The sequence below is a fragment of the Pollachius pollachius genome (assembly GCF_949987615.1).
Source record: "Pollachius pollachius genome assembly, chromosome: 1".
In the NCBI taxonomy this organism is placed as follows: Eukaryota; Metazoa; Chordata; class Actinopteri; order Gadiformes; family Gadidae; genus Pollachius; species Pollachius pollachius.
Window position 1 is genome coordinate 45,327,568 of NC_136934.1, and position 15,858 is coordinate 45,343,425.

Here is a 15,858-nt window from a genome sequence, read left to right on the forward strand (position 1 = left end):
TGCGTGTGTGTTGGATTCTGGACTGTGTATGGTGGTAGGGCTGTGTTGAGATACGTAGGTCAGGGCCTGTTCTTCAAGGATGCTCTATGAAGCCCAAAGAACACAGGTAGACTGTGGACATTGGGATGTCGAGCTCTGAACCTTCTGCGGGAGGTCAACTCCCTAACCACTACACCATCCTGCCACATATAATAAATACATTCACATTTACATTTAGGGCATTTAGCAGACACTTTTATCTAAAGCCACTTAGAATAAGTACATTTATCAGAAGAAAGAGAAACAGCAATATATTGCTGTCGGTACAGTAAGGATGTTCATTGAAACAAGTGCCAAGCACTAACAATCGCTAGGTTAACCCATTCACCGTATACAACAAAGCTAGGCTTTGATGCTACACAATGCTATGTACTATTTTTAAGTGCAAGGACGTACAACATACAACAATAGGATCCTAGTTTTGAACCAAAGGGAACCAAAGGCTTTTAGGTGCTAAGCAAACTTTCAAGTGAACTTCTGAAGATCCCCGGGTGAAGTGGTGTATGGCGTGAACGCAGGCTAGCCCAGCTGCTTTCGTGCTGAGGCAGACCTGTGACAATGAACACCAACAGATGACATTAACATTTATATTGCAAGGTTTGAGACACCAACACTTTAGGGCTCCTGCCTGCCTGCAGCAACACACTGACACCCTTTCCTTAGCGAGTAATTCGACTTCATCTTAATTCCTGGTGTCTGACGTGTGTCCCGGTTCAGCCATCGCGCTCCGCTGGGATCCCTAATGAGGCAGACCTCAGACCAGCCTTTGAGTTCATCAAATCCTACACTGCACTTTAATACAATGATTCATTGAATGGTTCTAGCGACATGGTATCTAGACCCAATCATATTTGGGAGGAGAACTCCCCGGGACAGCGACTGTAATAAATTGAAGAAATCACATCATTGCTAATGTAAAACTCTGCAAATGTGGCTGATGGATGAAGCCAACAGCTCAGCCCAGACAATCAATTGACCCCTTCCACGTGAGGCTTAGGCAATCAAGACGACCCCAAACAGCCCCTTCGTGGTAAAAAGGAAAGCACCACATTAGCCTCAAAATGTTGTGTAACAGCAGCCGAGATCGCAGTGTTAAAATGTCTGTGAAATCGCAGGGAGATATGCTACCATTTATTCCAGTATCATCAGAGCAAAATTCATCTTTCTTTGTCCATGGAAAGCCGCCAGCCAGCTGAGACCTGAGAGTGGCTTGTGACTCTGAGCCTGAATACATCCAACGTTTCCACAGAGCTGGAAACGATGGAGCCGATCTGTCCTAATCATTTGTCTCTGAGATGTGACCGTCTTATCTGGGGAACATTTGAGGCAAGGAGTCGGGGTTGCAAAAGCAGCGATGAAAGCACTGCGGAAATGGAATATGGAACGATAGTTTATGTGCATATATCGGGGGGGTGCATGAGAGTACACAGGCGAGGTGCATATTAAAACATGGCCGCCGACAACCTCCGTGTGAGTCATGCAATGGTTAATCCGGGCGTGGGTGTGACAGGCTGGCATCTAAAGTGCCTGTGTGTGTGTGTGTCTGTATCTAATTGTTTTTTGTGCATGTGCGTTTGTATGTCTGTGTTTGTGTGTGTGGTTGTGTGTGCCTGCATGTGTGTGTGTGTGTGTCTGCGTGCTCATCTTCCCCTGGAAGCTATGAGTGACATCGAAACCTTGGAAAATGCTGGAATGTTCTACGGGGGTGTCAGGGGAAGTAACAACAGAAAGCCGTACCACTAAGCCCAGAGAACGACGAGGTAAACAGCAGACAGAGAAAAATCTCAAATGCATCACGCAAATCTCTCCCACATCCCTCCCCCCTGCTGTGTTCTCCCCTCTCTCTCTCTCGCTCTCTCTCCGTCCACCTTCCATCTCCTCATCTCTCTCTCTCTCTCTCTCTCTCTCTCTCTCCATCCACCTCCCATCTCCTCATCTCTCCTCCCTCTCTCTCAATCCTCCTTCCATCTCTCTCTCTCTCTCTGTCCACCTTCCATCTCCTCATCTCTTTCTCTTTCTCTCTCTTTCTCTCTCTCTCTCTCTCTCTCTCTCCATCCACCTCCCATCTCCTCATCTCTCCTCCCTCTCTCTCTCCATCCTCCTTCCATCTCTCTCTCTCTCTCTCTCTCTCTCTCTCTCTCTCTCTCTCTCTCTTGCTCTCTCTGTCCACCTTCCAGCTCCTCATCTCTCTCTCTCTCTCTCTCTCTCTCTCTCTCTCTCTCTCTCCATCCACCTCCCATCTCCTCATCTCTCCCCCGCTAATCTCCCCCTGCCGTCTGCCCACCTGCTGGGACGGGTGCCGCTATCAGAGAGAACTTTCCACCGCCCTCTGTGTTAGCCCTGGGCTAAGATAGCTCTCAGCCGGCGAGCTGCAGTTATCTCTGACCTCCACAGACTTCAGGGGGAGGATGGAGAAGGAGAGCTTAGCGATCGCAGAGGCCGCCGCTCTGAGTAGAGGCAGGGAGGAGGCGTGAGCTGGCTGGGTCTGCCGCTGTGGCCGATGGAAGGGGCTGACATGGGGCGGAGAGAGGATGGATCTAATGGATCTAACGCTCGCCGCAATAATTATAGACAAGAGGAGACGTGGAAAAATTACAAGTGAGCTGTGTTGAGGAAAGGAGGAACACAAAACCGCAACAGGCCACAGGGTCAGCCATAATTGCGTCCATTGTACGGCCAGACTCTGGAAAGGGAGAGATATTCACGTATTGAGCGCAGAATAATGGATTGTACTGTGAGTATGCACACTGTATGCAAACAAGACCCCCAATTAACCTAGGCAGAGGTGAATTGTGGATTGGCTGGGGAGAGACAGTATGTGGTTGAAGAGAGAGAGAGAGCCAGAGAGAGAGAGAGAGAGAGAGTGACAGAGAGGGAGAGAGAGAGAGAGTGAAGGAGAGAGAGAGTGAGGTAGGAGAGAGAGTGACAGAAAGAGAGAGTGGGAGAGAAGGGGAGACAGAGAGAGAGAGAGAGTTACTAATTATTTGTCTTTTTTTACCTTAAACAAATTCCTTTTTGTTTCTCCTCAGATCAACAATAGTAAATGGTGGAACTGTGTGTTCTCCAGTGGGTGTTGCTCGCTTTGTTTACCAAGTGTCCAGGGAGAGGGGCGGCATCACAGTGTTACACGAATAATAATAATTATAAAATCAACAAGCCTAATCCTGCGTTCAGTCTGAAGGGGCTTAGAAAAAGCCAACACGCGCCATTAGCCACATGCTAGCAAGTCTGGGCAATGGGGCCGTGCGTTTTTTAACACATTTGGCAGCGGCGGCGTCACAGCATTACGATGAGCTGGCTGTTAAACCGGTGAACACGGCGGCTGGTGAATTTTAGGGACTTTATTCCCCCCGTCACGTGGACCTGGAACAGCTTATTTCTCTGGTGCTTAGGCTTTCCGAGCGGCAGAGTACATATGGGCGTCTGCTGCTAGGTGTCAACACACGCTTGTGTAAGCCCAAAGCCACCGGGGAGTGGGGGTGAGGGGGGGAAGCTGGGAGAGGAGGAATAAGAAAGTCCATCAGTGCGAGCGTTGGTCCGAGAGAGGAGCCGGAGAGAGAGGGAGAAGTTTGAGCTCCAGTAACATGTGACTGAGGCGCGGAGTGCATAGAGACAGCCCACTGAGGGGCCCTTGGAGATGGGTGGAAAGGGATGGGTGGAGGGGGGGGGTTGTTGTGTTGAACTCTGTGCCTGTGATTTATTCTGTGGTTGAGTGGAATGAGCAAGATGCTTCGGTTTGTCGTCCCAGCATCAGTGTTGCCAGATTGGGCCACAGTTTCAACTTACAAAGTGTTGTTATTAGTAAGTTGATGCATGACCTGCTACGGTCCTTAGGTGAAACTAATACGGTGAAATCTATCATAATAATTGCTTTTAAAAGAGGTCTAGGCGGGCAACTGGGTGCTTTACAACAAGCGGTGCACAGAACAGACACAGGAGTAATGAAAAACAATTTGATTAGAATAGATTTAAAGTTGGAACATGTCAAACATAATTACTCATGATGACATGCATTAAGTGAATAAATGAGTAAAAACAATTATGGTAAGTAGAGCAATGTATACATTACGGGTGACAGTAAAGACCAGTTTAAAACAGATTAGAAGAGTCATTCCACAGGTGTTTATCTGATAATACATTGTTACATAATGTTGACTATAATAATGGTGGTCAGCCTAGTTCTGAGGCAGGACAGAACAGTCATTCAGAGACTTGTGCACGATGCCCTGGCCTGCTCCATTATGACCTGTATCTAACCACAGACCTACCACCAAACACAGTCCAGAATCCAACACACACACTTTACTTGATTTGTCACCTGAAATGGGCTTTTTACTTTATAAAATATCTTAATTTGGAATGGATTCGCTTTTGATTTGATGATATTCAAAGGTGGGAACCTTATGATTGGGGAGGTTTAGCCTTCACCGAGGTCCGCTGCTGGAGGCTACAGGGACAGCCTCTTCCTCGGCTCACTCTGCTCATTGATTATCCTGATCAGAGGCGAAGCATGTTTTACAAGCTATACCCGAGAAAGACCCCGAAGTCTTAGCCTCGCAGGACCAGAACAAAGTCTTTACAGAAGGTAAAGCTGAAGGTCAAAAGTGTATAGTGGTCAGTGTTTCAGAATCAAACCCTCTCGGTCATACACAGAGCTAGACAGTCAGTGTTTCAGTATCAAACCCTCTCTCAGTCATGCAGCTACAGTCAATGTTTCAGTATCAAACCCCTTCTCGGTCATACTGTACACAGCTAGTCAGTTCAGTATCAAACCCTCTTCATCATACACAGTCAGTAGTTCAGTATCAAACCCTCTCCAGCATACACAGTCGGTGGTTCAGTATCAAACCCTCTCTCGGTCATACACAGAGCTAGACAGTCAGTTCAGTATCAAGCCCTCTTCATCATACACAGTCAGTAGTTCAGTATCAAACCCTCTCCAGCATACACAGTCGGTGGTTCAGTATCAAACCCTCTCCAGCAAACACAGTCGGTGTTTCAGTATCAAACCCTCTCCAGCATACACAGTCGGTGGTTCAGTATCAAACCCTCTCCAGCAAACACAGTCGGTTTTTTAGTATCAAACCCTCTCTATCATACACAGTCGGTAGTTCAGTATCAAACCCTCTCTATCATACACAGTCGATGGTTCAATATCAAACCCTCTCAGTCATACACAGCTATGCAGTCTGTGTTTCAGTATCAAACCCTCTCTATCGTACACAGTCGATGGTTCTGTATCAGACCCTCTCAGTCACACACAGCTATACAGTCGGTGGTTCAGTATCAAACCCTCTCTATCATACACAGTCTGTGTTTCAGTATCAAACCCTTTCTCTGTGTCTCTCACCAGCCCCCCCCCCCCCCCCGCTCTGCACGTGTTTGTTGGCCTACAAAAAATATCTACATCCCAGTCCAGAAATGGGCCGAGTTCCAACTAATCTCAATAATAATGGGCGTAAGAAGGTTAAAACGAGCCCCTTAACTGAGGCATGACCCCATTGGCTCCCGGACCATCGAAAGAGAGGGGGGGGGGGGGGGGGGGGGGGGGGGAACAGATTGGACTGATAAGGCTCGCCGCAATCCTCGCTGAATGCCCCTGCGTATTTTCGTCGGGTTTTATATAACAGGCCATGAAATTAAAACCTTTGAATGTCTGTCTGTGTTCATTCCACACGCTGGAGCTGAAAATCAATCGCTGGGCGGAGGTTCATCTGTGAAAGGATCGCTTTTTCTCTCTTTGCCGTTCTCCTCGGGTCCGCTTCAATCCGGAGCATTCTGCCCTTTCTGAAGACGTGTGGTGCTCCCCTTCCTCGGTCACATTACAGTTGAAAGGAGCGGGAAAGGAGGAGGAGAGGAGGAGGAGGTGGGGGAGGAGGAGGAGGAGGAAGAGGTGGGGGAGGAGGAGGAGGAGGAAGAGGAGGAGAGCAGGAGGAGGGGGAGGAGGAGGAGGTGGAAGAGGAGGAGAGGAGGAGGAGGTGGGGGAGGAGGAGGAGGAGGAGGAGGAGGAGGCGTGGGGGAGGAGGAGCGGAGGAGGAGGAGAGGAGGTGGGGGAGGAGGAGAGCAGGAGGAGGGGGATGAGGAGGTGGAGGTGGAGGAGGAGAAGGAGGAGAGGAGGAGGAGGAGGAGGAGGAGGAGGTGGGGGAATAGATTTGCTGTATAATGTGGAGAAAGCACTCTTACTTTCATTTTCTCTGCCAGCCCAGAGTTTTTAAAACAATCAATATTAATTCTGTGCGACCAGGCATGGAAAGCAGTGTACTAACCCGTTGATTTAATTTGACTGAATGACAATTTGGCCGTAAGTTTATGATACATTACCAAGAGGGGTGGGAATGTATTCCCCCCCCCACCACACTTTTAGACCAGGTGCCATCTGGGACCAGGTCCTGGTCGACACTAGGTCCCCGGCTGAGCCCAGGTCCCACCTAAGACCAGGTCTGGGCTGAGACCAGGTCCTGGCTGACCCTGTCCGTGTGTGTGTGGTGCGTCTCTCCCCTCCGTGCGTGCAGGCTACATCGAGGAGGCCTGCATCATCGCGTGCCCCTCTGACTGTAAGCTCAGCGAATGGTCCAACTGGTCCCGCTGCAGCAAGTCCTGCGGCAGCGGGGTCAAAGTGCGCTCCAAGTGGCTCCGTGAGAAGCCCTACAACGGGGGGCGGCCCTGCCCCAAGCTGGACCACATCAATCAGGTATGTGCGTCCCGTCCCCTCACAGCCTGCTATTCATCACCGAGCACTAACAGGGCGTACCGGACCCTCGCAGTCTCGCGCCCCCCACGGTGGTCTGTTTCGGAGATGACATCGCAGTGACGAAGCTATTGTTCATAAACTGTCGTAAAAGGTTGCTTCGATCGAAGACGAAAATATCACGTGACATAATATAAATGTAAATGCCATGAAAAGCTTCCGAAACGGACCAGAATACCCTCATAAATAATGGGTTTGAAAAATAGATGTTTGTTCAGACGCTCCTGCCTAGCCTTGCAGAAATAACACTGTTAGCAGGGGAAGCAACAGCACAGTCCCACTGAATCATATCGTACGGATGAGAGGGGTTGATATAACGGCGACAGACTTCAAGGACGTCTCGCGGGGCGGGAGAGAAACAAGAACAGAGTGTAAAGCACAGAGTGTAAACATCGCATCCTAATGAACGTCCACACCTTCCTCCCTAATATTGGCATTCGTGTTTACTGAGCGGCGACCGCGCCAAACGAGAAAAAGCTATAAACACACGGATCCCAGCCTGCGTGTTGAGTCTGCTCTGAGTCCAGCAGGTGAGAGGGGGCTGCGGTGGTGGCAGACGACAGTGAAAGGGTGGGCATGGGCTTCGGGATGTGGGGGAGACGATCGGAGGCTGGTTAAGGGCTGGGAGTGTGGGTTGTGGGGCCTGGGGTGGGGGGAGACGATGGCAGAGTGGTTACGGGCTGGCAGGTGTGGGGGGGCTGGGAGACGAAGGGAGGTTGGTTATGGGCTGGCGGTTCGGGGCGGGGGGGGGAGTATGAAAGGCTCTTCCAGGATTTTTCAGAGCCAGCGGGAACATCACAGCTGCAGATTAACGTTGTGTCAATCTGTAGGCTTGGCCGGGGGTCCGGTGCACTTGGCCGTGCTCAACGCACAGGCACCAGTGCCAGAGACCCAGCCCCGCTCCTCTCCTCCTCTTCTGTGGGACCGAGCATTAATCAAGTGCTGCTCCGACTGTACACACACTGAACATGTCCCCATTCGTCTAACCATTGTGTCCCTTTTCATCCCCCTCTCCCCCCCCCTGTGTCTCGCTCTTCCTCTCCGCCGTGACCCGGCGGACATAACTCTCCTCTGCAGGCTCAGGTAAGAACGACTCTCCCTGATTCAGAGGGCCGTGAATCGTTACGCTGGCCATAACACTTTCTCTTGATTAAAGGCTCTCTATTTCACCACAAGATGTGAGGCAGATGGGTCGTTACAAAGCCGTTTAACAATCTGTCCACTTGTGACAAAACGAACGGGGGGGGGTGGGTTCACCCGGAGCTACAATGGGGCGGGTCCGTCTCATGCCTAGCTCTTGGGATAGTCCACGAAGGAGGTGACTAAGGGGGAGACCTAGATCTGTTTATCCATCTTCTTCTTCTGGTCAGACATCCCCACTTGTGGGACGTCTGACCAGGGACGATTTCACCACGGCCGGTGATGACTGCGATAAAGGGGGGAGAACAGGGTCCCTTCAACTGATGAACACATGGCTCCGGTTCAGCTGAACACTGAGAGTGAGGACCTGTTTTTTGGGGGTCAGAGGGAGTCATGCTGTTCCCCCCCCCCCCCCCCGCAGGTGTACGAGGTGGTGCCCTGCCAGAGCGACTGTAACCAGTACGTCTGGGTGGCCGAGCCCTGGAGCCTCTGGAAGGTCAGCAACGTGGACCTGAAGGAGAACTGCGGAGAGGGGGTACAGACCCGCAAAGTCAGGTACCAGAGCCAGGGGAAAGGATCGCTCTGTGTGTGTGTGTGTGTGTGTGTGTGTGTCTGTATGTGTGTGTGTGTGTGTGTGAGTGAGTGAGTGTCCGTGTATATGTGTGCGTATGTGTGTGTGTGCATGTGTGTGCGTGCGAGTGGGGTTGTACTTGGTGTGTGTTTGTAAAGTTACATCAAACCCATAAACACTGACTTTGTTGTATCGGCTTAGTGTCGTACAGACACTAATCCTTCGTGTAATTCAATGAGTGCCACTCCGCAATTATCACATGAGGAATGTTGTATTGGACCGTTCTTAAACAGTGGAGAACTGCCGCCATGAGGGAGTGAGTTTCACAGAAAATCTTTTCATTTACATTTACATTTAGGGCCTTCAGCAGACGCTTTTATCTAAAGTGACTTACAATAAGTACATTTGTCAGATGAAAGAGAAACAACTATATCGCTGTCTGTGCAGTAAGGATGTTCATAGAACCAAGTGGCAAGCACTAACAATTACTGGGTTAACCCATTCCCTGTTAGCTAGAGCTACCTTTGTTGTTTGTCAAAGTCAAAGTCAGCTTTATTTTCAATTAAATATGTACAAGACAAATAGAAAAATTGAAATTGCGTTTGTCTCTGACCAACGGTGCAATAAGTACAAATGGATAAAATTAGGTTAAATTAATAAAATAAGTAATAGTTACAATAAATAAAATGCAAAATAATGAGTTAACGTGCAAGGTCCGCAAAACCCAACGGTAATCCCCCCCCATGTCACCCCCCCCAGGTGCATGCTGAACACCATCGACGGGCCCTCGGACCCCGTGGAGGACTACCTCTGCGACCCCGAGGAGATGCCCCTGGGGGCCCGCGAGAGCCGGCTGCCCTGCCCTGACGACTGCGTGCTGAACGACTGGGGCCCCTGGGACCGCTGCAGTCTGGTAAAGCCCTGAGTCTATGTCACGTGTTTCCCCCTCGTGTGTATGGACCTTCACAGACCTTCTGATCAGTCTTCACAGAGGGGCAGAGAGCGGGTCGGCTGGTAACCAGAAGGTTGCTAGTTCGATCCCTGGCTCCTCCTAGCTGAGTTCCGAGGTGTCTCTGAGCGAGACACCTCACCCTGACTTGCGTGGTTGACACCGCCGTTTGTGTGTGAATGTGTTCATGAATGGGTGAATGTTAGACAACATTGTAAAGCGCTTTGAGTGACCACTGGTTAGAAAAGCGCTGTATAAATGCAGTCCATTAACCATATCTCCCCTCCGAGGGATGGGATGCAGAAGAAGTTATTTCAGGGTGGAACGGTCTGATGAATTTACCGAACGGTGTTCTAATGTCGCCCAGGTACGTTTGCCATTTGATTCTACTGTCACGGGTCAGTGTTTCCTCGATGCGTATCTCCGGGGATACACACGACACGCTGCTGAGCTCTGGTATGGGTCCAAGTCTGCGGGTCGGAAAAGGTGCTAGAAGGACAGAACTGACGATCTTCACAGACGCACCGACGAAGAAGTTTAAATCAGCTATGAGGAGAGAGTAGCTTCCCCAACAGCCGTGGGGAAAGACATCGTAGACAAAGAGTAAAGACGGACAGAACACCTGAGACAACACAGCTCAATCCCAGTATTGTATTTCCCAGATGGCTTCAGGGAATCCTAAAGATTTCCAATGTGTTATATTTAGGAGGTCGTAAAAGTACACCTGCGGCTCATTGCTTACCCAAAGTTTTACCCGAAAGAAGGAAATTATATGAACTGCCAACGCTTCCATTATTCTGCTTCGAGCACAGAGGGAATATTTATCACGAGGAACGAGGCCGGTTTTAAGACTCAGAACACTAACATTCGCCCTTTGAAACTCCCCAACCCTTTTATTGAAGGATCTGTAAAACACACACACCGGGCAGAGCAGCCCACCGAAGTCATGCAGCCCCGCCCCAAGACGGCCCAAAACCCCCCGCTCTCGGTCTGGTTGATTGGCCCACAGTTTGTGGATCAAGATTGGACCGCCGCCTCCCCCGTCTGCCCCCGCCTCCCCCACTGGTCTCCCATCAGAGGCGTCTCCATTGTTAATCACGCGACATTCTCTCTGGAGTGCGGGCGTAGCAGATCTCCCGCCGTCCTCGCAGTCTGGGGACATGAGACCGCGGTCGGGCTGCGGAGCATCAGATGTTTTATTCATGCTTTATTCATCTGGCCCAGTCATGGACTTGTGCACCACTCCCAGCGCCAGCAGCCCTCAAGGACTCTAACCCCCACCACCACCTCCACCACCACCACCACCACCACCCCTAAACCCCATCACAGTCTGTTAACCCCATCAGCCCCAGAACTACCCAGCTTACCACCTCCTCTCCTGAACCTCCAACCAGCACATCCAACGACTCTAAACCCCATCACTGTCGGTTAACCCACCTCTCCACCACCTCCCCTGAACCCCCCATCCCCTCCACCACCTCTAAACCCAAGCACCCCCAGCACCACCCACCACACCACCACCCCCCTCAAACCCTCTCCCCGGGCCCCCACGATGTAGTCCCAGGGCTTTATCCCCAGCCGCCTTCTCCTCCTTATAGACCCCGTCTACCCCGACCTCCTCTGCATCTCCTCCTGGGGGCCAGAGGAGGATGAAGACAAAGGAGGAAGGAAACACTGTGGTCTGGGGGACAGCAGGGTATCAAGGCTCATGGATACTAATCCACTTATTTGGAAGGATTGGATTACGGAGCAAACGTGCGGGTTGCTAATCCACGACGGACGGCCGGGTTTACCGGTTAAAACACTCTGAGGCAGAACGGAGGTGGACACCGCCCAGCCACCGGGGAAGGGGAGATTGGGTTCCGGCTGACAGCAGACTTTAGTATTGCTGTCCTTATCGGCCGCTGCAGTACGGGTTCATATTGATTTAGAAATCCTCCAGAAGGGGGATCTTAGAAACAGCCCACACATTTGCATACACACACACACACACACACGCACACACAGACACACAGACACACACACACACACACACACACACACACACACACACACACACACACACACAGACACAAAAAGAAGCAGATATATGCACAGGCACACACACACACACACAAACTGACAAACACACACTCACGCGTACAGACACACACACACACACACATATACACGCACAAGTACGTACACACACACACAAACACACACGCACAAGAACGTGCACATACACAAACACACACACACATCAGTGAGTTGTGCGTCTTGCGCACACACCATGCGGTCCACTATCAAACCAAACAAAACAGACAGACAAACAAAGACAGAACACAAGAGGTGTTCGCCGACACGCACAATTAGACACAGACAAAAGCACATAACCACACACCCACACACAATTAGATACAGACAAATGGCCATGACCACATGCAAGTGCACACACACACACACACGCACGCACGCACGCACGCACGCACGCACGCACGCACGCACGCACGCACACACAATTAGATATAGACAAATGCAAATGACCACACACATGCACACACGCAAACAATAAGACCCAGACACACGAGACCACACACACACAACCATTGCAGCACCTCCATCTCACCCCAGCTTGTCTCCCCCTCAGCCGTGCACCCGGATGCTGAGCCGCGTGCGCACAGCCTTCACCATCAGAGCGCCCGGCATGGGGCGACAGTGCCCCGAGACGACCGACGCCGAGGCCTGCGCTCTCAACCTCAACTGCTTCAACTACTTCTACAACATCACAGGTGACCGCACGCCCCCCCCGCCCCCAGAGGGACAGCGCCCCCTGGGGCACGGAGGGGCTACTGCACAATGATTTGAGATTTTATTTTGTTATTTTATTATTATTTTATTTGTATTATTTATTTTTTAACATGATTATTATTTATATTGTGTACTTGCCTTTATTAAATAGCACATGAATATTGAGATGGTTTTGTTCAAATTGGCAAAAAAACTATTTTGAATTTCTCAGGAGCCTGCATTAAGCAGTGAGTAACTTCAGCCCCAGCCGGTCTGCGTTTAAACGCACAGATTCTTCTTCGTACTCTTCTTGGACTATGATCGTTTGGTTTGGTTTGATAGGGGTGGACCGGCCATCTGTGAGTTCTGGAGAAGTGCAATTGGCACTGAATTAAAAATTATGAATTAATGCTAAAATAATAACGCCTAAAATAATAATAATAACCCTTGTTTGAAACCTCTTCCTGTGGCTATACATTGATATCTTTTTGTTCGAAACAACATCTTGACGTTATAAAGATCTCCAGATGATCTCTTTTAGTGACTTTTGGCCGACTTTGCTCAGTACCATTCATGCAAGCACCGGATGTAGAAACCCTAAGCGCTTGACTGACTGGCCTCCTCATCCAATCAAAGCGAGCCCACTGTTGCCGCCTCCACCAATGGGTAGCCCCATCTTTAATCTGCATATAAGGGTGCCTGTTGCTAAGCACCCAATGTTTCTTTAGCACTGAGTGGTGTGGGAAACACTCTTAATGTGCTTCTTTAAATATATTTATAGGCCTGCACATTTACTTATACTTTCACTAATATGTAATTATAATCTTATGAGGTATCACTGATCTCATTAAAATTGCACCCTAACCAGAAGACTATCCTGCCATCCATTATTATTGGTACAACTATGATAAGCATTATTTGTTTTACATTAATAATACTGTCTCCATCACCATCATAATTATCGTCGACATCCTCATTATTTTGTCATTATAGGTATAAGTATCGACATTACGAGTGTAAGCAGTCGTATTACTAACAGCATCAGTATCAGTAGGAGTGATATTCCTGCGACACTGGTAATCTCCATCTATTTGCTGTGAACATGTCCGCTCCCCTGTTCTCTCTGTGTATTAGTCTGCCAGGCAGAAGCAGCTGCTCACTCCTCTAAGTCTCCCAGCAGCTCCAGAAGAGATGTAAACACCCACAACAGCCCAGATATACACTGGCAAGGGGCTCTCTCTCATGTCTGTCAGGCTTCCCTCGTCTCTTCCTTCCTCCCCCCCCTCTCTCTCTCTCTTTCTCTCTCTCTCTCTCTCTCGCTCTCTCTGTCTCTCTCTCACCTTCTCTATCTCTGCCCCTCTCTCTCTATCTGTCTCTCTCTCTCTCTTTCTCTCTCTCTCTCTCTCTCTCTCCCCTTCTCTCTCTCCCCCTCCCTCCGTCCCTCCCTCTCTCTCTCTCTCTCTCCCCCTCGTCTTAATCCCCTCCCCTCCGCCGTTTTCTCGTCCTCGTTTGTCTCTGCCTCTTCAAGCTTCCCCTCATTCCTATTTCTTCCCATCCCTTCCGCCTCCCTCCCCACCTCCCTCCCCCTCAGCGGGGGGGCATCACAGGGTGGAGCAGAGCTCTCAAATGGCGGCGTCGTTGCTGGAACCAGCCAGCCGTCTCCTGTCTGAGCGAGGCGGCGGGGGAGCCCCCGTCTCCCCCTCCCGTCTCCCCTAACTTCCCCCCTGACTTCCAGACTGCCATTGAACTGTGAACTATTATAGATCTGTGAGTGTCACCGCATCACCGAGGGTGCCACCACGGTATATATAAAGAGCGTTTGGGTGTCGGCAGCAGGTGGTTGTCACCGCATTATAAACAGCGTGGAGAAGACACAGTGCTGGTGAGAACATAATGGGTGTCGCACCGTTATAGAGCTGGTGGGTGACAGTCAGCATGTAGGTGGTTTTGGTGTCAGCACGTGGGTGCCTGCTTTGGGATGTGACCACATGATGAACTGTGTAGGCCTCCCTTCACATCACACAACCTGGTTCTGGCGCCATTGTGCAGCTGTCGCTCCATTATTAACCGCATAGGTGTCATGGCGTTAAAGAGCCGACAGACAGTGGGAGTGGATGTGAAAGGCCCGACTTCAGGGAATGCGTCTTTTCGCTTTGCTTTGTGGCACTGGTGTCTTTTGGACGTTTCTTTTGAAGGCAACCTGTTTATTCTTCACATCCCGCCTCTCCGTTTGAACGGGGAAAATGTTGAGACTACAAGGGTGTGTGCTGTAGAGAGCTGTGCAGCAAACTACATAGGACAGGAGGAAAGGAAAGATGTTAGTTCATATGTCCCTTGTTATCGTCTAAGGTGCCAAACTAAAGTTAAAGACTCCCACTCCTCTAAATGAGTGACGAATGGTGGAAGGACAGACAGGCAGACAGACAGACAGACAGGCAGACAGACAAACAGACCGATAGACGGGCCGATGGACAGATACACAGACAGACAAACGGATGGATGGACAGATAGACAGACAGGCAGGCAGACAGACGTACAGGCAAAGATAGATGTGTCTACAAAGAGAGAGAGATAGATATATACATACATTGATAAACATCCATAGATAAAGACATATAGTTACGTAGACAGGTAGGTAGACAAGTGCCTAGATATCTAGATGATTGAAGATGGATAGAGAGACCATCAGTGACTGATAAACAGTCTCTCTCTCAGCCAAGCCCAGCCCAGACAGATGGGGCGGGCATATGACAGGCCTGATGGCAGACAGGCCGTGTGAGGTGAACTCATATGGAGAGCGGGCGACCCGTCAGAACGCAGTCCCATCATCTGCTCTGATGGAGATCCGTGTCGGGCCAGATGGTGTTTGGAGACCCGCTTCAAATGACGGCGCGGCCCGCAAGCCTCCCCACGCCTGTGGCGGCGTTCAGCGGGTGAGGAAGCCATGTAAACAACAGCTTGACGGGCGTCCTGTCACGAGCTCGGCGTGGGGGGAAACGTCCATAGAAAGTCAGAGCGTTGGACTGAGTGGCGGGAAGGTCCGGCGCCTGGTCATGGCCTTTGGGCCAGGGTGTCAATTGTGGGTTCACAGCATCGTGAACGAGACTTTAGCGCAGAACATTTGAACTATCTTTTTTTTTTTTCTGGCATGCATCCTTTGTCTTTGTCTTTGTCTTTTTCTCTTTCTCTTTCTCTTTCTCTTTTTCTTTCTCTTTCTCTTTCTCTTTTTCTCTTTCTTTCTCTTTCTCTCCCTCTTTCTCTTTCCCTCTCTCCCTTTCTCTCTTTCTCTTTCTCTCTTTCTCTTTCCCTTTCTCTCTTCCTCTTTCTCATTGTCTCTCTCTCTCTTTCTATCTTGCTCAGTCTCTCTTTCTCTTTCTCTTTATCTCTATTTCTTTCTTTAGCTCTCACGTTGGTTTTCTTTCATTGCAATTGCCTCTCCTGTGGATTTAGACTTCAAAGCTTTTATTTTGGGATTTATAGGTCAGTGCTGTATTAACTATCTCTCATACGCACGTAGGAGGAAGGTGTGCTGGCTGTATTCATTCGGTGTAAAAGCGGCTCCGAGACCTGTGTTACTGGAGGACACTCACACACTCATTTACCACTTCATTTCACGGCCTCTTATCCCAAAGTGTCTGAACA

General features: G+C 49.9%; 1 protein-coding gene across 1 annotated transcript in view; it reads left to right on the forward strand.

Moving 5' to 3' along the window:
- Window positions 1-15,858, forward strand: part of thsd7ab (thrombospondin, type I, domain containing 7Ab) — a gene marked incomplete at its 5' end in the record, with an annotated part of 101,472 nt that overhangs the window by 66,747 nt on the left and 18,867 nt on the right. Inside the window, 4 exon segments of the mRNA XM_079757153.1 lie at window positions 6,552-6,730; window positions 8,349-8,482; window positions 9,258-9,411; window positions 12,077-12,218. Coding sequence (XP_079613279.1) covers window positions 6,552-6,730; window positions 8,349-8,482; window positions 9,258-9,411; window positions 12,077-12,218 — 609 coding nt within the window.